This window comes from Cololabis saira, chromosome 4 (genome assembly GCF_033807715.1).
Source record: "Cololabis saira isolate AMF1-May2022 chromosome 4, fColSai1.1, whole genome shotgun sequence".
Lineage (NCBI taxonomy): Eukaryota > Metazoa > Chordata > Actinopteri > Beloniformes > Belonidae > Cololabis > Cololabis saira.
Window position 1 is genome coordinate 43108747 of NC_084590.1, and position 24298 is coordinate 43133044.

At 45.2% G+C, this 24298-nt stretch overlaps 1 protein-coding gene across 4 annotated transcripts in view; it reads right to left on the bottom strand.

Moving 5' to 3' along the window:
* The window catches only part of nova2 (NOVA alternative splicing regulator 2), a 109695-nt gene extending 85901 nt beyond the window's left edge, over positions 1–23794 (bottom strand). The window contains exons 1-3 of one of the 4 annotated variants that reach the window (XM_061719859.1): positions 23704–23774; positions 17596–17664; positions 1891–2034 (exon numbers count right to left, since the gene is read on the bottom strand). In XM_061719859.1, the coding sequence (XP_061575843.1) occupies positions 1891–2034; positions 17596–17664; positions 23704–23740 (250 nt within the window). In that variant the 5' untranslated portion in view covers positions 23741–23774. Of the gene's footprint in view, positions 1–1890; positions 2035–17595; positions 17665–19755; positions 20676–23703 lie in introns of those variants that run through there. The other 3 variants (XM_061719856.1, XM_061719860.1, XM_061719857.1) reach the window with 3 other exon arrangements.
* Positions 23795–24298: the final 504 nt, after the last annotated feature.

The window sequence follows — 24298 nt, forward strand, 5'->3', positions numbered from 1 at the left end:
ATCTATCATCCATCCATCCATCATCCATCTATCATCCATCCATCCATCATCCATCCATCCATCATCCATCATCCATCCATCATCCATCATCCATCCATCATCCATCCATCCATCCATCCATCCATCATCCATCCATCATCCATCATCCATCATCCATCCATCATCCATCCATCATCCATCATCCATCCATCATCCATCCATCATCCATCCATCCATCATCCATCTATCATCCATCCATCCATCCATCATCCATCTATCATCCATCCATCCATCCATCCATCATCCATCCATCATCCATCTATCATCCATCCATCCATCATCCATCCATCATCCATCCATCATCCATCATCCATCCATCATCCATCTATCATCCATCCATCCATCATCCATCTATCATCCATCATCCATCATCCATCCATCATCCATCATCCATCATCTATCCATCATCCATCCATCATCCATCCATCCATCCATCCATCCATCCATCATCCATCCATCATCCATCATCCATCCATCATCCATCCATCATCCATCATCCATCCATCATCCATCCGTCATCCATCCATCATCCATCATCCATCATCCATCCATCATCCATCCATCATCCATCATTCATCCATCATCCATCATCCATCCATCCATCCATCATCCATCATCCATCCATCATCCATCCATCATCCATCCATCATCTATCATCCATCCATCTATCCATCCATCCACCCATCATCCATCCATCCATCCAATCATCCATCCATTTATCCATCCATCATCCATCCATCCATCCATCCATCCATCCATCCATTTATCCATCCATCCATTTATCCATCCATCATCCATCATCCATCATCCATCCATCATCTATCATCCATCCATCCATCCATCCATTTATCCATCCATCATCCATCCATCCATCCATCCATCCATCCATCCATCCACCCATCCATTTATCCATCCATCCACCCATCATCCATCCATCCATCATCCATCATCCATCCATCATCCATCCATCCATCCACCCATCCATTTATCCATCCATCCACCCATCATCCATCCATCCATCATCCATCATCCATCCATCATCTATCATCCATCCATCCATTTATCCATCCATCATCCATCCATCCATCCATCCATCCATTTATCCATCCATCATCCATCCATCCATCCATCCATCCATCCATCCATCATCTATCATCCATCCATCCATTTATCCATCCATCATCCATCCATCCATCCATCCATCATCTATCATCCATCCATCCATTTATCCATCCATCATCCATCCATCCATCATCTATCATCCATCCATCCATTTATCCATCCATCATCCATCCATCCATCCATCATCCATCATCCATCCATCATCTATCATCCATCCATCCATTTATCCATCCATCATCCATCCATCCATCCATCCATCCATTTATCCATCCATCATCCATCCATCCATCCATCCATCCATCATCCATCATCCATCCACCCATCCATTTATCATCCATCCACCCATCATCCATCCATCCATCCATCCATCCATCCATCCATTTATCCATCCATCATTCATCCATCCATCATCCATCCATCATCCATCCATCCATCCATCCATCCATCCATCCATCCATCATCCATCCATCCATCCATCCATCCATCCATTTATCCATCCATCATCCATCCATCCATCCATCCATCCATTTATCCATCCATCATCCATCCATCCATCCATCCATCCATCCATCCATCATCCATCCATCCATCCATCATCCATCCATCCATCCATCCATTTATCCATCCATCATCCATCCATCTATCCATCCATCATCCATCCATCCATCATCCCTCCATCCCTCCATCCATCCCTCCCTCCATCCCTCCATCAGCAGCAGGTTCACCTACCAGGGTAGAAGTCTTTGGATTTGGACAGTTTGATCGTTGCTCCCGTCTCCTTCTGCAGCTGGACGATGGTCTGACCTCCTTTCCCGATGATGGAGCCGGCCGCATAGCTGGGAATCAAAACCTTCAGGAAGTACTCGCCTTCCTCTGCAGCAGGAAACAGGAAACAGGACGTCAGAGAGAAACAGCTTCTGCACTTTATGTTGTTTTACAGCACATGAAGCTGGAAGAACAGACAAGATCCTCATCAGCTTTGTAAACCTTTGTCCTCATGCAGGCCTGGAGTGCTGGATTGTTTCTGACCAGCGTTTTTAAAGCCGGTCCCCGAGCTGCTCGAATTCAAAACAAGAAAGAGAAGTGTTGGGTTCATTTAGTCTGGATGAGTGTAAACTGTGAAATGAAAGATATTGTTTGTCAGTAATCAGTCTGACAGAACAGATGTGAGGCGGCGCTGCGTCACCATGCCAAAACAGAGGGACGTGTCTCTCTTCTCACCGACCATCCACAGCTAAATCCTGCCAGTCACTTCCAATGAATTCTGTTGTCCATGACAACTAATTATTTCCATAATCTGATGATTCCCTGCCAGCGTTATCGCTCCCTTTTCTCCTGCGAGCCTCTAAACACTTTCTCCAGATTGGTCTGATCTAATTTCAGCGTCGGGTTTGAGGAATCTGGTGCTCGTCACCGTCCTGGCACGACGCGGGGGGGCTGAGGAATACGCCGCTTTGGCTATTAAAGCTAATCACATTCAAACACATAACACCACACGTCTGCCACGACACCAACACACACACGCTGTTCATCACCAGTGAGTTTAATCAGATCCGGATCTTTTACTGTTTACATGTTTCCCAACGTTGGAGCTGCACCTTCCCGACCTCAACACGCTGCTGCCAGAGTTTAAACAAATAAATAAATACGTTCTCAACAGGCTGGAGGCCGAGGAGGAAGTGGCCTTGAAAAGACAAGTCCAGCGACTGCAACGCGCCAAGATGTCAACCGTTTGAGCCAAATCGCATTTTCAAGTCTTTTTCCTTCTTCAGGTCCAGATTTGACTCATTTCTGCCTGTTTTTTTTTTTAAAGTAGTTTTTAAATGTGTTTTCTCTCCGTACTTCACACGACAGCAGTGAATCATCTTCCTATCTTTATATTAAGGTAAATGTCTGAAACCTCTCTCACCGCAGCCTACGTACGGGGACGTACCACCCCCGACCTCTAGGTGGCGGTGTGGGCTCTGTAATCTTTTTTTTATTAATTAAACAAATATTTAGAAACAAAAAAGACTATCATGATTTAACAACTGTAGCACACAGTTAAACTCAAGATGTAAAGATGAATTATATTCAACAACTCATATCATATACAGGACTGTCTCAGAAAATTAGAATATTGTGATAAAGTTCTTTATTTTCTGTAATGCAATTAAAAAAACAAAAATGTCATACATTCTGGATTCATAACAAATCAACTGAAATATTGCAAGCCTTTTGTTATTTTAATATTGCTGATTATGGCTTGTAAAACACTTTACAGAACAACCTGTAAATTTTACAAGTTTAAACTGTAATCCTTTACAAAATAACATTATACAATTTACCTACAAAACTGGTAAATTCAACATCCATTTTCAGCCAAATTAGCATGACTATGCCTTTATTAAAGCTATTTTCTCCTGTACAATTTACGTGCAGCCATTGCTTATCTTACATCTAATCCCATTAAATTTCCCTGGAAAACTACTGGTATTATTAAGCGGTAAAAGCCTCATTATAAGACAGTAATTTGACTGAATTTTTCCGCTTATTTTATTGAAAGATTGTGTGTTGTGTAATATATTTTGTAGTATTAATAGCGGCGTTTTGTTGTGAAATAAAGATCTACATACTATCATTGAATTCTTTGAGTAATGTTTTAATTAAATTAGTTATTACCAGTTAGACAGACAAACTCTGACACAATGTCAACAAAGATTTTCATCTGTAACATTTACGGTCCTTCACCGTTGCTATTTCACAGTTTTTTACGGTAATTTCTACGGGCTTTTCTTACAGTGTACGTATATAGGGTATTTTTGTTACTTTTGGGAAGCGATTGCTTCTTAAGGAAACCTGCAAAACCTGCTCTATTAGATCCTCCACCGGCGACCGCCTCAGCGTCGGAGATGCTTCAGGTTACAGATGTAAATAGCAACTTCCTCTTGCTGCGTCTCCATCCAGGTGGAAACCATGGAGGAAAGGTAGCAGCGCGCTAGGTTTACAGCGGCGGGGACGACCTCGTCGGTTAGACGTCACCGGTTACGAGGGAGATTCTGAACATCCACAACTCACCCAAGGATGTTTACGTGTTGGAATCAGCAACATCCCACAAGTCTGCCACTTTGTGCAGAGGAGACCTTGGTGTCTAAAGTAGTGATGTGCGGATATATAATCTGAAATATCGATACTTCGATACAGAACTGCTCAAACTAAAATATCGATACTTTTGAGACTTCAGTCATTTGTGTTAATCTATATCATTAACAGCAATACGGTGGAAAGTAACTAAACTACTCAGATTCATCTCATTCTAAATGACACGCTGCTGGTAGGAACTACTTTTTCATTTTCAGTTTTATAGTAGTTCCTATTTTTGTTTATTATTCTCTTATTTATTTTAATGGTTTTTATTATTTTCCTTCGGATCTTTTTTCAGTAATTGAAACACTTTTTTCAAACACTGGTTCTTCTGTTGTTGTAACAGCTCAACTGTATTGTGAATGTGAAATTTAATATGAATAGCTAAATAAGTGACTCTGATGTCTTTTATTCTTAAACTATCTGAAATACACTATTTTTTTTAGATTTACAGGCACATTAGGTGTACAGTAGTTGCACAATGTATCGGTAACGAAACGGTATCGCCGATACCAGCCTGAATTTTACTCAATATCGGATCAGAAAGGAAATCTGTGGTATGGAACATCACAAGTTATAAGATGTGTCACTTTCTGAACGTCCCGGTAACACCACGCCCCCCTGATCTAAAGAATGACCCGGACTTCCACCCTCGTCTCCAGCCACCTACAACCCCACCACGCTAGAACGTGTGCATCTAATAACCTGCTTTCAAACGGATATTTGCACATTTTATTTCCTTTTATTTGTTCCTAACAAATAAAAAAATCAAAACAGGAGAAATAATACATTTTATGGATCCACTGCTTTAGGTCTTTTTAAAAAAAATCTTTTTTCCAACAATTATAAATCAGCAACAACAACAACCCAGTCTGGCAAAATTCATTACTTTTTTTCATAAAACCGATTCATATAATCAATAAAGTGAAAACTTCCAGAGAGGAAAGCAGACGGATGAAGAACTGCTTCCTTTTCTACGTTCATCTCTGCAACAACTTTAAACAACAACTGCTCCATCGGCAGTCTCCGTCACCGTTTCTAATGTAGCGTCGCTCCAAAGTGCCCCCTCCCTCACAGAATCCCACATTTTTTGATAATCCAGGACACGTAACCTCTGGAGGCAGATTAAAATAGGATTACTGTCAGGGACACGCTTTCTCACATGGGCGCGGTGCCTCGTAACTCTGCTGGTCTCTATCTGCGATCCACGTGAACCAGCGACCCGACCGGCCCGCTCCGACCCCGACCGCACGGGCGACCCGCAACCACAGCGAAGGCCGGCCCTTTTAAACACCTTTTAATAGCCATTAAATCCCTGTAACGCGTATCAACTGTTGAACGGAGGTGTTTGTGACATGTAACTAAAAATAAACTTAATTAGGAGACAGCCGTGCATGCGTTCAGCCCGCCGGCTTCAGCGGTACCGGCTGATCCGGTACAGTCAGGTGGTAGGAAGATACCGAGCTGTCAAAGGCCTCTACACCTAAAAGACTAAAAGAAGGAGAAAGAAGTGATTCCACTGTAATTTAATCGAATAGAAAGAGACGGAGAAGTGTTAACCACCCCGAAAGCATCCGGTTCTGACCACCAGCAGAAGTTCCACCACGACCGCTGCTGATGTAATCTCAGCCCCGGCTAACGATTTCAGCACCTCGCAGGTGCTCGCCCTTCTCCGGGTAATTAGATTAAAGCTCATCTCACAGCTGTGCGCGTTTGCAGAGATTCACAATTCAGAAACGGCCTTGAGAGTCCTGAGCTGACGGACCTCTCGGCCCGTCCGCCTCGTCATCCAGAGACAAACAGAGATGGGTTTCACTAGGGCTGGGGATCCATTCAAATGTCAAGAATCCATTTGATTCCAATTATTAAGATTCAAAATTGATTATCAAGATTTGATTCGATCCAATTCGATTCGATCCGATATTGATTTGGGTTAGTGTTATTAAAACTGTTTTTTGAGCTGTTGCATGAATTATATGACTGTAGTTATGCAACATATTAATATTAGGGGTGTGCAAACAAAGGTACCTCACGATTCGATTCGATTTCGATTATTGGAGCTTCGATTCTTCGATTCTTCGATTCTTCGATTATAACGATTGTCGATTCGATTCGATTATTGGTGCCACGATTCTTCGATTATTGTGATTTTTTATGCTTTTTTCCATACAAGATTGATTTTATCTTCATCTGGGGCTACATTTGTAAATAAATAGCCAATCAATTAACTCAGTTCCTCTAACAATACTCATTAAGTAAATAACAAGGTTTTTTGAACTTTTGACATGTATTTTTCAAAGACACAAAATAATGTATTTTATGACTATGTAAACATTTGCTCTTTGACTTACTTAACTTTGACCAGGGAAAGCTGCACTTGCATGAGATTATTAGAATTAATCGATTCCAAATCGTCACGTGACGCATCGCGATGCATCGACACATCGATGAATTGCACCCACCTCTAATTAAGATTAGTATTATATTGAGATTCAACAGCAAGTATTGGCAGCTAATGATGCTGTAAGGACCAATCAGCTCCCAGAATGCTGATAGAACTGCTTTCAGAAACATCATGTGGGTCAGAATTACCAAACAGATCCAGGGAGGAAACAGAGACGGATTAAATCAGTTTTATTTTTTCTTCATTTATGAGAATTTGGTTTTTAACATTTTATGCAAATGTAACCCCAAGACAGTATATAAAGTAATGAAATATAGACAATTTATACAATTATAACTGAAAACTTTAATGTTTTCATACCTTTAAACATATTTAAAGGCAAAAACATGGCACCAGTTATTCTCGTGTCCAACAAAATATTCCTTTTTTGGGCATAAAAAAAAAAGTAGAAAAGTTGTAATGTAATGATGAAACAAAAACAAAAAAAAACTTTTTTTTTTTTTTTTTTTTTTTTTTTAGACATATGAATCGATTTTTAGGAATTAATATGAGAATCGATTTAAAATCGGAGAATCAATCTTTTCAACACAGGCCTAGGTTTCACCTTCAAGATCCCGTTTTACGTGTCGATGTGGACATGATTTACCGGCCCGGGGCTGGTAACTGCAGTAACTGCAGTAACTACAGTAACTGCAGTAACTGCAGTAACTGCAGTTACTGCAGTAACTCGGTGTTACAGCTGCACCCTCATCATGGACTGAAACCTCGGTGCGTCGCTTTAGCGGCGGGCCCTCGCGGTCTCGCTGTAATTAAAGTGGAGCAGCCGTTTAAATCATCAACGTGCACCGTGATGAATGGAACCCCGTACTGCACTAAATTGGGCCTAATTGTTGTGTGATTAATTTTAAGCAGATAAAAATCGTCTCGGTTCACGTCCGGCGCTCCGGCTATCTGGGAGCGGATCGTGGGCTCATCTCCGAGCCTTCGGCCGGGTCCAAACACGAGGAAACCTGACACCCCCCGCCCCTCCTCGGCTCTGCAGGCCGTGGAACCCAAACTGCAGACGGCTCCAACGCGGATGTGAAGGAAGAACACCAACATGGTCACTTTGATCTAGAATAATGTTTCTCAGACCGACCCACATATCTAGATATCATTAAATGGGTAGACATCCAGCGCTAGTAACAGTTATATGTCCCGCTTGACCCTTGTTGGTTGAGGTTGAAGATAAGAGCTCAAGTCTGACGCCACAGGAAATACGTGCAGTTTTTTTCAGTTGTTTCACTGTTGTCATGTATAATCTATCAAATATCATAACATGTTTCTGCTAAAATCGTAGATCTATCATGGTAACGTGTTCCCATGAGACATACTCAAGCCATGGACACGAGTCAGAACTGCGTAACTAATTAAAAATAATAACTAGAGCGGTTTCAACTGATCAAACATGACACACTTCCTTTTTCTGGAGTAGCTGGAAAATATCTTTGTGTGGATTTTAATTATTGTGGACTTGTAATGATTATATTTCTTTGTAGTCTTCTTTTTTACTTTACTTTTTTTTACTTTACTTTTTTTTTACTTTTTACAATTGATCAAACATCCATCTGCACGGGTCCTATGGTCTGCCCGTTAGGGTGCACCCTGGACGGGTTGCCAATCCATCGCAGATTGATCAATCAACCAACCAATAAAACTACAACAAGATATTTGTTGCAGCCTTCCACCGAAACACCGGAGCCCGTGAAAAGCCAATCAGGCCTGTCTCACCTTAGATGCATGCGGTATATTATAAATATATAAATATATTTTGGGGTGTCGCAAGATTTTCACACAATTTCCTGATGAAAAGGACTGACTTTCGTCGTAACCGTGACAACAATGATGGAAGAATAGGCCTTTTGCCTCCTCTGGTTTTAATTGCGCTCATGCAAACACCAAAGGTTGAGGAGCAGTCACATGGTTGTGTCCTCACTGTCTTTAGTTTGGTTCGTCCTCTCCTCCTCCTTGTTCCCTTTCATCACTCTCCTCTCCTCTCCTCTCCTCTCGTATCCTCAGTGACCCATTTTGAGAACGAAGCCTTGGACTGACCTGCTTTAGATAGAGGCTAGCTAATTATAACCGGCTCATATTAATAAGGCAGGGGAATTGGTAAACACAAAAGCACGTGCACGAACACACACACACACACACACACACACACACACACACATACACACACACACACACACACTCAGAAACACCACCTCCTCCGCAAACAGACCGTTTCCGACATCTCATAAACAGGCCTCCACACCTTGGCAGCGTGACTCATCCCGTATGTAAGAGGATATGATGCAGGACTCGTCGCTCGTATCTGTGTCATGGTAACGCTTCTGCGGGTTACCATAGCGATCGTTAAAATCTGCGTTTCCATGCTGCATGCACGCACCATTTTCATTTACCATAAAAGAAGTCAAACACAAACAAAATAAGTCTTTTTCACACCTAACAAACCAACCACACAACTGACCTCATCTGCACACGCAGACATCGCTGCACAGCTCAAGAGTTTATTCTTTAAAACCGGCTTTGTTGCCATTGGCAGGTTCAACCTCTTGAGCGACCACGTGCTCGCAAAATCTCCCTAAACACGTGTTGCCCGTTCTGCATCTCCCTCCAATATGGAGCTAGAAAAGTCTCATAATTCGCAAATGCACACACCGATTCGCAAATGCACAGGACAAAATTTGTGTGCACATCAAAAATACATTTGTATATCTTGTCCTACGCACGTGTACATTTTTCTGTGCATTTGTGAAACTTGTCCTGTGCATTTGTGAAATGGTGTGTGCATTTGCAAATCGGTGTGTGCATTTGTGAATTTTGTCCTGTGCATTTGTGAAACAGTCTGTGCATTTGTGAATTTTGTCCTGTGCATTTGTGAAACGGTCTGTGCATTTGCAAATTATGAGACTGTTCTAGCTCCATACTCCAACTCTGCGGCAGATATTATCATATTCTTCTTAACAAAATGATTTTCACAAAACTGATTCCATCAACAGTCTTTGCCGGACACTTGGAGGAAATAGTCCAAACATAAATCCTTCTGGGGGCCGTGCGCCGAAGGAGAGCTGTGCTACGTTTCCTTTGTCTACCTGTCAGAGCTGAAAACTGTAATTAAGTGTAATTAGACCTCATGCACCCTTCAGGTGATGGGCGCAGGTGATGCTCCCGGTTCACCTGAACATAACACGCAGCTGGATTCTCCCGCCCCCGCGTCGGACCCCATCAGCGTCCAGGTGAACTTCAAAACCCGACAGAGATCACGAAGGACTCGCTGGTGCGGGTGTTGTTCCCTCGCACAGCTCAGCTAATCACAGAGAGCTGGTGGGCTGAGAGACAAGGACGAGACCAGGGATCTGGTGAGCAGACATCATGGGGGTTCGGCTCTTTGGCCCCGCCTCTTTGGCCTCAACCGGCGCTCGTCGGAGCGGCCAGTGGCCAGGTTCAGGTAAAAACCCAGGAGAACCTGAGGGGCCAGACTTTCTTACGCCTTTTCCACCAAACCAGTTCCAGAACTGGTTCTGGGCCAGTGCTGAGTTTGGAACCAGGCTTCTTGTTTCCACTCAAAAAGAACTGGCTTCGCACCAGAAAAACCAGTTCCAAGGTAGCACCAACTCTTTGCTGGTCTAGATCAGGGGTCGGCAACCCAAAATGTTGAAAGAGCCATATTAGACCAAAAACACAAAAAACAAATATGTCTGGAGCCGCAAAAAATGAAAAGTCTTGTATAACACATGCTGCATGTTTCTATATTAGTTATAACTGGGGGAAAACATTTTTTTTCATTATGCACTTCGAGAAAAAAGTTGAAATGTCGAGAAAAAAGTTGAAATGTCGAGAAAAAAGTCGAAATATCGAGAAAAAAGTCGAAATGTTGAGAAAAAAAGTCAAAATTTTGAGAAAAAAGTTGAATTGTCGTGATTAAAAAGGAAAGGAAAAAGGAAGAAAACAAGAGAGAAAAAGGAAAAAAAGAAGAAAAAAGAAAAAAAAGAAGAAAAAAAAGCGAAAAAAAGAAGAAAAAAAGGATAAAAAGATGAAAAAGCTCCAGGAGCCACTAGGGCGGCGCTAAACAGCCGCATGCGGCTCTAGAGCCGCGGGTTGCCGACCCCTGGTCTAGAGGAAATAACCTCTTACGTAAGCGGAGGTTTGTCCACGGAGGAGCTACGAGGACCAAGTCTGTATTACAGCAAATACCTTGTTGTTGTTCAACTTTCACGCAAACGCAGCGACGTAACTGGCGTTTACAGCACTGTAATGGCGTGGCTGCCCTTAGCACCCGAGCTATGGAAAAGCAAACGGTGGTTCCCAAGTTGAACAAATTGTGAACCAGCACCAGCACTGGAACCGGTTTGGTGGAAAAGGGGTATCTGATCTGGAGGACCCGGCGGAGACGCGCCATTTCAGCCGCCGTCCCTCGTGTGAGGCAACTCTTTCCCTGCTGACAGAACAATGAGCGTCTAAACTTTCAGTCCAAATAAAAAGGAGATAAACAGCATAATTACAGAGGAGGTGGTTGTTATCTGTCAGAGCTGGGATGGGGGGAGGGGGGGCTCTAAAAGGAGCCCTCGATATTGACCTTGATGTCACGTAGACGGCTGACAGATATTGCACCAGCGAGGAAGAAGCTGACGACACGAGCCGAGGGGAAGGTTTGGGGAGGAAGGGTCGTCTCTCTGTGTTTATGTTTATGTTCGGTCCTACCATCACTTTAATGTCGAGCAGAGATGTGCTGGAGACGGGACCCACTTCAAATCCTTAAAACAAATCCTGTGTGTCTTTGTTTCCTTTGCAGAAGTAGTTGTGATCTACTGTATGTGATTTGAGCAGATTGAGCAGAAGGAGGTGAAGTGCCGTCGTCCAGAGGTCACGCCATCGTCCCACAACCACCATCACCCACGAGAAACCACACGGCTCAGGAACTAAACCCATCACACATCTGAGCTGGAAACAAAGAAGTCACACCATGTGTGTGTGTGTGTGTGTGTGTGTGTGTGTGTGTGTGTGTGTGTGTGTGTGTGTGTGTGTGTGTGTGTGTGTGTGTGTGTGTGTGTGTGTGTGTGTGTGTGTGTGTGTGTGTGTGTGTAGATATGGCGTCTGCAGCTGAGTGACTACGGGGGTCCTTACTGGCTGCCGTGACGACGGTCTTTGTTTTCAGCCCTCCAAGCATCTCTCTTTCACACACTCACACACACACACACTCACACACTCACACACACACACACACACACACACACACACACACACACACACACACACACACACACACACACACACACACACACACACACACACACACACACTTGCACTGAAGAACACATGCGAGGAACACACACATTTCCTTTCAGGGCCTGAAAGGATTTCACCGAAAGACTTTTTTTCCTGGGAAAAGTGCCGGTGAGCCGGCGGTGGAGAAGTCCATACCCCCCCCAACGGTGAAGCTGCTCCTCGCCAGCGCAAACGAAACCGCCAGGTCCATCGGGCTGAAAACCCGTTCACCTTTGAGCTCCTGACGCTTGAAACGTCTATCCACGATAAATAAGAAATCCTTCTCCAAATAGCTGCATGTGTAAACAGTGCGAGTGTTGCTAACACCCCCCCCTCCACACACACACACACACACACACACACACACACACACACACACACACACACACACACACACACACACACACACACACACACACACACACACACACACACACACACAGATCTGGCGGGCCCAAAATAGGTTTTCCATCGCGGGGGGTTTAAGACTCAAATCCGGGGATCTGGTGTCCTCCGGACCCCGGATCAGACCGCCGAGAATCCCCATTCATTTATTTTCTCACACTTCACTTAGCTTAGCAAGTTTCTAGTTCTAGTCTATTTTTAATAGACTAGTCTATTTTAATTTTTATTTTAACTTTAGTTAAATTATCATAATCCTTCACTGTATTTAAAATTAAAGTTAAAGAAATTTAGCAATTTCATTCTCAAAAAATTCACAAAACTAGCTTTTACATTTATTGTCAGATTTCCTCGAATCGTGACGTAACAACCGAATTAACGGTGACGTCATTATCAAAGACTGGAGCGGCAGGTTCTTCAAAATAAAAGTCCGGATTGTTTTTTTATTTAATTAATAAGAGCAGAACGGCCCTCAAAAGGAAAAGTCTTTTAAAATATTAAATAAAAGTAGTAGATGAGATTTCCATCTTAATTGAGCATATTTCACTTCAGACCAACTTGCAGACATTTATAATTTAAATGCTTCAATTTAAAACGCTGCAAATTAATTTCTTGACAAAATTCAAGACAGATAACCTTTTGACAAATTGGTTTGATGAATCTGGTAATTGTTTCTATCCGTCCAGATGGTTAATCTTCAGTCAGTAGCCGTGTTTTTGTAACAAAATATGACACGTTTGTAAAACTAATATGGGTCAGAAGTAAAAGTGAGTCTCTTGTGAGGGGAAAAGTCTTTACGAGCGAGAGCAGAGTCTGACGGTGGGGGGGTGGAGGGAGGATGGGAAAATATTCATCCTCTCAAAGCAGAAAGTGCTGGTGGGGGGGGCCGGCTTTGTCTCGCACACCTCCTCCAGTCCTCTTCTCTTTTGTTGGAAGGTACACACACACACACACACACACACACACACACACACGGCTCTGACCAGCTGTCTTCATTCTAAAAGATGTCCATCGTCGCTCGTAAATACCGAGAGCTCTCCGAGGAGCAAGCAGGAGGAAACCTCTGCTTTCATCCCGCTCTCGTCTCCACGGCTCTCCGCTCCGTTCCCGCTCCGTATTCACGTCGTTCATCCCGTTTATCTGACATTTCAGACGGCAGAAGAAGCTCTTCCACGGAGGCGACGGCTTCAGTCGTCAAACGTCTCGAGTGACGGGACGTTATTTTATTCATGAATACAGACGTTTCCCCAACGTTGACCCGGAGGCTCCCTGAGGTCACTAATGACACAACTACGCTCCTGCAACAAATCAACCCAAATAACAGAACTGGGGTTTATTTTAGTCCTTTTTTTGAGTGGGAGGGGTGTGTATTTGAGTATTTGACAGCTCCTGTTAACCGGGGAGAGGCAGCCGTGAGATTACAGGGTCGCTGCAGGAATGTGGAGCACGACGGACCTGAATTCCTCCACCTGTTTATCACCAGCAGCAGCAGCTACGTCCTGCTGCAGACCGAGAGGCCGACGGCGAGCCAATCAGCTGGCGGCGAGAGGCCGGCGGCGAGCCAATGGGCCGACGGCGCGCCGGTCGGCCGACAGCGAGCCAATGGGCCGGCGTTGCGGCTGCGTAGAAGAGGACACGGCGGACACGGCGGCTAACGCAGGTCCCGCCCCCGTCTCCTCCCTCCTGGATGTGCCAAAGTCTGTGTTTATTGTTCGCGGACCATTTCAGAAGAGAGTACCACCCCCAACCCCCCGACTCCCCCGCCAGTCGCCCCCCCCCCCCACACCGGCCTTTCATCCGTCTCCTCATCCATATTTATCGGCGCCCGGCTCTCGGACCAATCAGAGAGCAGCTCGACGCCACCGACGTCTCGCTCCGCCAATCACACGCCGCTCTTTGTGGGAGCATCACCACCTCGCCGCCCCCACCCTGTACCATCCCTTCCCTTTCTCTGCTCTCCCCCCCCTGTTTTTTTTTCTTTAATTTTGACGCAGTGGTTTGGATAAAGGAGAAGAAGAAGAAGAAGAAGAAGAGGGGAGCGTGTCGGCGGAGGAGATTCCTGCAGACCGAGACTCGGCGGAGGAGAAACCGCCGCAGAGCCGAGCGCCGTCGACGGGTGGGGGAGGTGGAGGAGGAGCAGGAAGGTGCAGCCATGAGCGTGATTAGTATGGATGAGGAGGAGAGGAAGATGGAGGGATGGAGGGATGGGGGGGGGGGGGGGGGGGGGGCAGCTCGCAGGCGTGTCGCAGAGGAAAAGCGCGGAAACAAAAACCGACGAGAATCCATCACAAATCTGAACCGTTTGGTTCCGTCTGGCTCACATGAGGGGGGGTTCAGGCGTGTTTTCATCATCGGCTGGACGTCCAGTCGACGTGGGGGGGTTGGGGGTTGGGGGTTGGGGGGGGTTAATAACGCTGATCAGAGAAGATGCTCGGCACATGTCATCAAAGGCCCCATCAGAGGCCCAGTGCCCGACGTCGCCACGACGACGGCGGCGCACAGACATCTTCTGGAGTCTGGTCCTCTAATGTCACTCGGCAAGGACGTTTCAAGCCCCCACACACACACACACACACACACACACACACACACACACACACACACACACACACACAGCCCTCCCGCCACCCCCCAACCCCCTCCTCCCCAACAGCAGCCAGTCCGTCCATTTACTAAATGAAGGTATTTTATCTAAAAGGCAGAAAAAGACGATGCAAAGACGACAAAAGGAGAGAAAGTGTGTGTGTGTGTGTGTGTGTGTGTGTGTGTGTGTGTGTGTGTGTGTGTGTGTGTGTGTGTGTGTGTGTGTGTGTGTGTGTGTGTGTGTGTGTGTGTGTGTGTGTGTGTTGACCTGCACACACACACACACAAGTTCATGCTCAAACCTATCACATGTTCAATTCCTGAGCCTGAACTTGAAAATAAAAAAAGAAAGAGGGATAAAACACACATCCAGAGTCCTCTAATTGTGTTTACGTCAGACTTCCTGACGGCTCGTACCTGCGATTTTATTTCCCAGAATGCTGCATTCGTCTAAAACGGACTTTCCCTCTGCAACGCTGAAGTAAACAAGTCTGAATGCGTGTGTTTTAAGAATAAAATGTCATTTCTTGAAATATTTGCCCTAGAAAAAGCAGCCGACTGAACCGACGCCGTCTTCCCCTCCTAACCGTCGTTGTCTGCTCTCGTCGTCTAAAGCGTTTTACGGCGGCTGATTGCACATTGGGAGCTAGCTCAGGATCTGAATCATCCCTGGCTCCCTGACAAACGGAGAGCGTTTGCTGCACACTCTCCTCGGGGCTCCGTGATGGTCACATTTTATGGTTCTGTTCTCGCCAGCTCGCCAAAAAAATATGGAGTTTGTACTCCGGATCAATAAAACATAAAACGCTCTGAAGTCCCGACGGGCAGCGGATCCATGAATTTGTAAAATTCTTGGAGGATTCTAACTTATCAGGCTCATCGTGAGCTGTTGCTCTGATGAACTCTCATCACTCATAGAGTCTCAGATTAATCAATCACCGTGCAATAATAATAATAATAATAATAATAATAATAATAATAATAATAATAATAATAATAATAATAATAATAATAATAACAATAATAATAACACAATCATATGCTGTGACAATGCACCTTCCAATAACCATGTCTACTTCATACTGCTGCACCTTTCACTTTTTAAAAATTGTATATACCGTATTTTCTGGACTATAAGCCGCTACTTTTTTCATAGGTTTTCAACCATGCAGCTTATACAAAGGTGCAGCTATTCTGTGGATTTTTCTTCCACCGCTCGGGGCGCTCTAACGGGAATTAGAATCAAAACTAAGACAAAATAAATGCAAAGAAGAATACGCTACTTCTTCTTTAGCAGATAGAAGTAGTTAGAAGCAGATTTCAAACAGATAAATAAATAGCGGTTATTTTCTCTTGGTTCTGTCCCGTTTTAATCAGCAAAGTTGCTGCCGTGTTAAAAGGTAGGTACAAACATGTACATCATTTACAGTTCAAAATCCTTCTGTACATGTAGTAAATATCTAATCTAACAACATAAATATCTGCGGCTTGTATAATTTTTTTTTATTATTTTTTTTTTAAATAGAGCGGATGCAGCTTGTATGCAGGTGCAGCTTATAGTCCAGAAAATAAGGTATGTTAATAAGAGCTGTCATTTGCCTATTACCTATTTACTGTAGAGTGAGCGAAAATAACCGAGTCAAATTCCCTGTCTTGTGTGACCTGACCTGGCCAAATAAACATGATTCTGATTCTGATTGTGATTCTGAAACCAGGGAAGCTCGCTGGGATGTGAGGAGAGAGGCTGGTTAGACACCGCGTGCGTGGACGGCGTGATGAAAGGGAAATGTGAGGTCCCTCAGTAGTGGGAGAGTCCCGCTGCGCCGGGTGAGGGGCAGCGGCTCGGCCCGGCCCGGCGAGGCTCGTGAGGGTGGGGGGTTGACAACAGCAGCCACTGCAGCAAAGCATTGATCCCTCCAATCTTTAAGAGCTTCAGCCTTTCATGAGACGCGGCTGTGATTGATGACCCGGGGGGGTACGACGGTCCCACGTCGTCGCGCGTCTCTACGCTCCGACAGCTGACCGGCTCTGTCCTTCTCACGCCGTTTTATTCACAGACAACATGGATAAACCCCGGAGGAAGCAGAGCCACACACACACACAAACACAGAGCTCTACAGACGAGCAGATCTGCTGGAAAGGAAGTGAAACCCCCCCCCAAACCTCCTCCCGTACCCCTGACGGCACCTCGACTCCCAGCACACAGAGCGAGCGTTTCAACAACACATCAGCAGGTGATATGGCCAGCATGAGGTCAAAGGTCTTGAGCACTCATCTGTGAGCTTATGTTGGATACCATGACAAAAGAAACACTGGATTTGCATAAAAAAGCATGACAATGGATGTTATGGGTTTGATAACATACAATATAAAGAATATCGGCATGCATTATCCTGAATCATGACAAGAATGAGTGTTCAAATGTCACTTTAGGTCCTATTTATAATCATAAACCCCTGCTAGCGGTCACCTCAACAGATCCCCTCAAGTTTAGTGTTGCCTTCAGGAGCACAACGGCCCGCGCCGTGAACGGCTCAATCAGTACTGCGTTGAAGAAGGTTACAGTAAAGATTATAAAACAGGTAGAAGATCAAAAGCAAAGTCTGTCTTACCATGAGTCTCAGTTTCTTGGTCAGGGAATACAATGCCTTCCGATTCAAATAGGGGCTGCAGGAAGGCCACTACAGAGAGAGGAAGCACAGGGGTGGGGGGGGTGTGGCGTAAACTAAATCATTCAGAGATACAGTTATTATTACTCCTAACTTCTGACTCTGGAGCTGCAGCCTGACTGCACCCTATGAAATATATACAAAAACATCTTCTCTGAGAAAATATATAGCTGTGTTTTCTTCTGAGTTAAAGGCCTGAAGGGAGAGCTTTGAACCCGAGCTGCAAATATCAGTCAAATAAACCAAAACAATTCAATCCATAAAGACCAAATTTCCCAGATTCGGTTATTAGAACATAAAACGTGTCAGGCGGATTTTTATTTGTATTTATTTCTTTTTAAAATAACTGTTAAATCTCCTGTTAAAGTGTGTTTGAGTCCCCATGGTCTGAGGGAAGTCTGCTGGGCCGGCCGTCATCATCATCCCAGCCTTTTCATTTGTCTAAACGGACAAGCCGCCTGAGTGATACGCCGGCAGGAGGAAGGTCTCCTGGGGGGGCGGCCGTGGGTTTTTATAGGAGCGAAGAGGAGCCGCCGGGGCTCTGAGTGCTGCATTGATCTGCAGTTAAACACTGCTGGCTAACCTGCGGCTCACCCCTCCTCTCCTCCACCTCTGTCTGATTATCAGTGGTGAGGACGGTAGTCATGACCCCCGCTGGGGCTTCAAAACAAACCACAAATCTGCCTAAAAGAAGAAGAAAAAAGTCCAGCTGTTTTGTTTTTGTCACTACAACATAGATTCTGACCTTTGATGTTGTTATAATAGGGACAATAATAAGCTCAATAATGTGTATCAGTCATGCTGACCCCTCTGTAAGAGCATGGTTCCTCCCTTGTTAAACCTGCTCCAATATTTCATCAAATTTTCCTGTGAAATGACTGAAAAAGTACAAATGTCTGACACTCATATCAGTTTCAGTCTTGAACCTGTGAAAAATTCAATTTCAGGCCACATAAGATTGAAGCAACATGCTCCATTTTTCTGTTTAAAGAGGCAGCGGAGTTAAATATCCTGCACTTAAAGGACATCCCCCCCTGAAACCTCTGCGGACGGTCTGCGTTTTCACCCCCCCTCCCTCCTCACTGCACCTCAGAGTGCGCTGCTGCAACACAAGAACTCTCTAAAGGAGCTTTGCATGTCCAAATGTCCATGATGGGGGTGCATGGCCCGAACAGGCTGCTGATGGTTGTAATGCCAGGTGATGGGGATGCTTGGCGCATGACAGCATGTAAACAAAAACCAAATATGGTGATTACCATGGTGACATATTTCATCCAGCCTGGAAATAATGGAGAAACATCATATATAAAACAATTTAATGGAGGAAGAAAGGAACCTCTACCTCCTTCAGCCGCAGGATTTCGACGCTCGGTGTAAATACAGCGTGATAATAACATAGAGACAGCCTGCTGTCGCAGTCTCGACTGCTCCGGATCCCCCCTCGTGTTTTTTTTTTTTTTTTTTTTTTCTCTCTCTATGGCTCCCCACGGGCCTTCTGTTCTCGTGAATCCGCCTGTTTATCCGCCTGTGCAATTGTGCGCGCCCAGCGGCGATGGTGGCTGATGCGAGAGATTATCACAAGGTCATCCGTCGACGGGATGAGACCCCGCTGCCGTCGCGCATGCAGGCACCGGCCTGATCTGGCTTTCACTTGTTTACATCCTCGTGTTTCGCTCCAGCATGGCCGCTGCGCTGAGGCTTCTCCTAATTCTCACTGGCGCACTTCAGATGCATGAATAAATGGAGGAAAAAAAAAAAAAAAAACACCCAATAACAGGCCGGATCGGTCGGGATGTGCAAGAAAAGGAGCCGTCGGCTTCCCTCCAAACCCCCCCGCTCGGTTCCTCTCATTGTTTCCATCAAAAAAGCGGCGAGCCGTGATTATTTTACTGATGGAATAAACGGCCGCGGCTCACGAGGGAGCGGTCTAAAAACAACTGCGGTGTTTATGTGGGAATAAATGCGCGATCCGCGGATCCGGGATATATCAACCTGCTCCCCTTCCTTATTCCCTTCCCTGCCTGCCTTTTCTGCACTTTCAGCACGATCACACTCCCCCCGAGCCCCGCAGCCTCCCAGCATCCTCCCCGCGGCCGCTCTTACCTCCCGTGTTCGTGCGCTTGGTGCTGCTGGCCTCCGTGGGGGTCTCCAGGGGTCTCTTACGCGAATCCGGGGGGTCGGACTCCATGTGTGGCTGCTGACTGTGATGGTGGGGACTTGAGAAAATGCCGTTCTGCTGTACTGCTCCGCCGGCCATCATTTTCAAGGCTCTGCTCGTGGATGCTTGAGCTGCGCTCGCAGTTTAAATCCCTCTTCTCTGCTTGAACTCGCTGTTTTTTACGCAGCGCAGCCGCGTAAACGGACGGACGGACGGGTCCTCGGAGGAGGCGGAAGGAGGTGCAAGAATGGGGGGGGGGAAATACGCTTCTTCTTCTTCTTTTCTCTTCGCGGACTGTCGCAGGTTCTGTAGGCAGCGCGCGTCTCCGTGGTGCGTCTCCGTGCGTGCGGAGAGATGCTGCGCAGGGACGGAAGGAAAGAGACGCTGGAGAAAAAAATCCCCAAACCTCTGCAAGATGCAGCGTCCTATAGGCTCAAAACGCGCACAGGGCTCGTGAATCTTCCATCAAGCTTCAGATATGCCTGCTATAGGATATGTGTATCATTCCGCTGCAGCCAGTGCTCATGTCAGGCGGAGCGGGGATGGAAGGTGGCGCTCCTCCGCAACGGCCAATAAATAAAACAAAAGCAAAAAAAAAACAAAACATAAAAAAAAACCACCGACAAAACGGAGAGCTGGAATCAGGGGGAAAAAAACGAGAGCTCGGTGGAGCAATAATGGGAATAAAAATAATAGAAAAGAGTCCTGTGTGCTGCTGGTGGTCCTGTGTGTCCGGCGGGGGTCCTGAAGACGCCCCGGTGTCGGTGAGGGAGGGTCGGCGGCCGCGGAGCTGCAGGAACACGCACAGAAACAGACGCTTTGTGGCGCTCGTTCTCTCGGGGAAGATGCTGCAGTCGTGCGTTCAGAGCATCCTCCTCTGACTGGCTGCTGAAGGAGGCGCCGGGGTGCGGCTGACGTCACTGGGCCTCGCGACGCCTTCACGGCTCCGAGCAACGTCGGATTTCCCGACTTCCAGCAATCAACCCTTCGTGGTTCTTTACGCAGTGTAGAGAAATCAGGCCGAATTGTTTTATTTTCTCTAAATAATGTATTTTAAAGTGACACAATAAAAATAGGAATCGATCAGGTGACATCTACTGCCCTACCAGGGAATATAGTACGCTCTTAGAGAGGGAGAAGTCCAGCTCTCCGTCTGCAGGAGTTGGTACATCGAGCAAATTGCAACCAAGTATTTATTCTCAGCAACCACCTTTGTTGAAGTTTGGAAATACCTCCTAGGTGGCCATGTTGAAAGTGGATGCTAAATAAGAAGGTAAGCCTGAGGAAGCCAAAAATAAATAAACAGCAAACAGACTAAATAAATTATTCTGTCCTGAACTGAAGAAAGAAGTCATTATTTGGAGAGGATTGAGCTCTTTGAATGGTTAAAATCCATATGAGATTCCAGAAAGGTGAGGAATGATCAGCGGCCTCCGCTGGGACCCCTGATGTGTTGTCTTCTCTACTCTTCTCTTGTTTGTTTGAGTGTTGAGGAGTTCAGGAGTTACAGTTTTCAGTCACACTGCTCTTTACAAACCGACCAGTGCAGGACTTTTCAACCTTCAACTCAGAAAACTCCTCTAACAAAACCATTTCAGCCTCTGATCACATTCACATGCATTTAGAAGCTGTTTTTAAAGCGTTGCACAACTTGACAATATAACGATTAATAATCTTAACAAAAATCCAGGACAAATCAAGAGCACAAACAATTGTAGTTTGCTTCTTTTAATCACAAAATGATGATGCAGAAGGGCTTCGGGGTAAACAAATGAAACGAGGGGAAAACTGAGCGGCAGTGCAGGAACACTGCTAATCTATAAATGACATGTTCATGATTGAAGGTTTGAAGTTAGCAGAGTAAAAAGACTCGTTCTCAGCGTGGTGCACTTCTTTACTGATGTAAAAAGCAGTGAAGAATTATCCAAACATAGTTTTTCTTTTCTGTTTCCCCCTTTTATGTGAAGCACTGCTGCACTTAGCCATGCAACAGTATCTGAGAAGAAGTATTGTCTCATTTATAAAACACAAGATAGAGTACAGAAGGATAAACATGCTGATACTACAGATGTTCACACACACAGATATCAACAGGTTCATACATATACATGGTTGTAAACATCATTGCGATGGGCGAGATGGTCAAGAATGAATGAGAGCCAGTAAAGTTTGCATGTTGGTAGTTTTTATTTTATTTCATGTTTATTGTGTTGTCACTCTTGGTGGCTGCAAATGTGACGTCAAAGCTTCCTCCCGTCTTTGATTTAATAAGAACATCTTACTTTAAATAAGTGTATAATAAACTATTCTTTATCCTGATCTTCCTTCAAACATGTTCTTGGCATTTCAAGCGCCATCAAGGTTGAACCACCTGAGGTCATAAATAAAAAGGTCATATTTTCGTTTCAGATTTGATTTATAATTGATGATCTATTGGTTAAATTAAAATATTTTTTTCTTCTTATATCCAAGTTTAAATGATTCTTGCAGTCATTTTGGTGCCTTGCATTTACTTCAGAGTCTGGGACTCAGCATGACGTCACACTCCAGCTGACCAAGTTCCAGTTGCAAAGTCAGAAAATGAACTTTTCCAAGCAGATGGATGCTGATAGCAACATGAAAACACATCAATGTCTGTATGTGGCATTTAGCCCAGACAAGCAGAACTCCAACACATCCAGCATAATGAGACAATAAACTTACACCTGACTGATATGGAAACAATTAGGCAGAAATGTTATACAAATTAGGATACGTTTCTCTAACCTTTAAAGTTTGAATTCCGAGTTCAAATGGAAATAAATATTAGCCTAATTTACACCCACTTGCAAGTTTTTTTTGGTCTTTTTAATATGAGGAGGCGTCCTGTTAATATTATCTCACATCAGGAGTTTTTGATCCACGTGCTTTTCTCCTAAAATATAACGAAACAAGATGTTTAAACCTGTGCCAACAAAGTCTGTCAAGTGCAGCTGAAACTGTTCAGACCAAGGGCTCCGCTCCAACTGGAAGAGTTTTATGGGCAGAAATATGTGCCACTAGAAACTGAATTTGAATAATTTATATTTGAATTTGAATTGCTCAACTTAAATAATTGCATTAAAAAACTGAATCTGAATCACATAATTTGAATTTGTATTGTTTAATTTGAATCATTGCATTGAAAAACTGAATCTACATTCAGTTCTCACAATTCAAATTCAGTTTTTGCAAGTCAATTTCAATTTTACTTCAATTTCAATTGCAATTATTCAAGTTGAACAATTCAAATTCAAATATAAATTATTCAAATTCAGTTTCTAGTGGCACATATTTTTGCCCATAGAGTTTCCATTTCCGAGGACACGCGAAGGCACCACGAGAAAAAGCAGGTTTAAAAAACGAGAGGAAAAGAGAGAGACGCCTCCGCGGGCGCGCGATTGGCCGGGGCCGCGCTTCTCATGCGAAACGGCCTGGACGCGGATTCGCTGCGCGGCGCGCGTCACGTGACGCAGCGGAGAGGATGCGGGTTCGACTCCGCTACGGCAGCGGAGAGATGCGACCAGTGCGACGGTCCCGCTGCGGCTGCTGGAGCGCCAGGAACCCGGGAGGGAGGGGGGGTCTGGGCTTCACGTGGAAACTTAGATTGAGAGTAAACGCTAAAGGAATTAAACTGCTCGGCAGGATGTTTTTATGACTAAAGAGGAAAAAAAAAAAAGACAGCTGATATTTGTGACTCGGGTTCAGTGGGAGCTCCACAGTTTGGCGGCCGATCGCAGTGACCCTCGGGTCAGCGTGCAATCCGTCATCCCCCTTCATGCACGGAATAAAAAACAATTAAAAAAAATGAATATAAAGGAAAAAATAAATCAGATTTGCCAGGTTTTTGCATGATCGTGACATGATGATCTCACCTGCGTGCGACCCACCTGCGTGCGCTGCGCCTGACATCTCCGCGTCGCTCAGCTCGGGTCTGCAGAGGGATCCTCCGGCGCTGCGAGCTGTGTGAGGGAGCTACACCCGCCTCAGCGTCTCTCTCTCTCTCTCTCACGCTCACACATCTCAGATCTGCTCACACACATCCGGAGAGACACGCAAATACCTCCTGGTCCCTCTCTCCATCCCTCCACAGCGCCGTGCAGATGCCGCACGCCCTCCAAGCCTCCCGTAGATCGCAGTCAAGGTGACTTTGTCCTGCCTGTGCACACACACGTATACACACACATACACACACACATATACACACACACACACACACGCAGTCAGTCAGTCACACCGAGCAGCCATCTCACACTATTTCACACCGCCGTGGGAAACACACTAACCGAGCCTGAGCCTCAGTCTCCTGCTCTGGAGATACGTGGCAAATCCGAGGCAGATGGACTCGGAGCTGCAGCTCGCACTCGCAGCAACAGCTTCTGCAGCAGGAAAAAGGCCCCGACTCCTAATTGTAGCTGCTGCATTGGCTCTGCTGAGTCTGAGTGCAGCACCGCTTCATCTCCACACAAG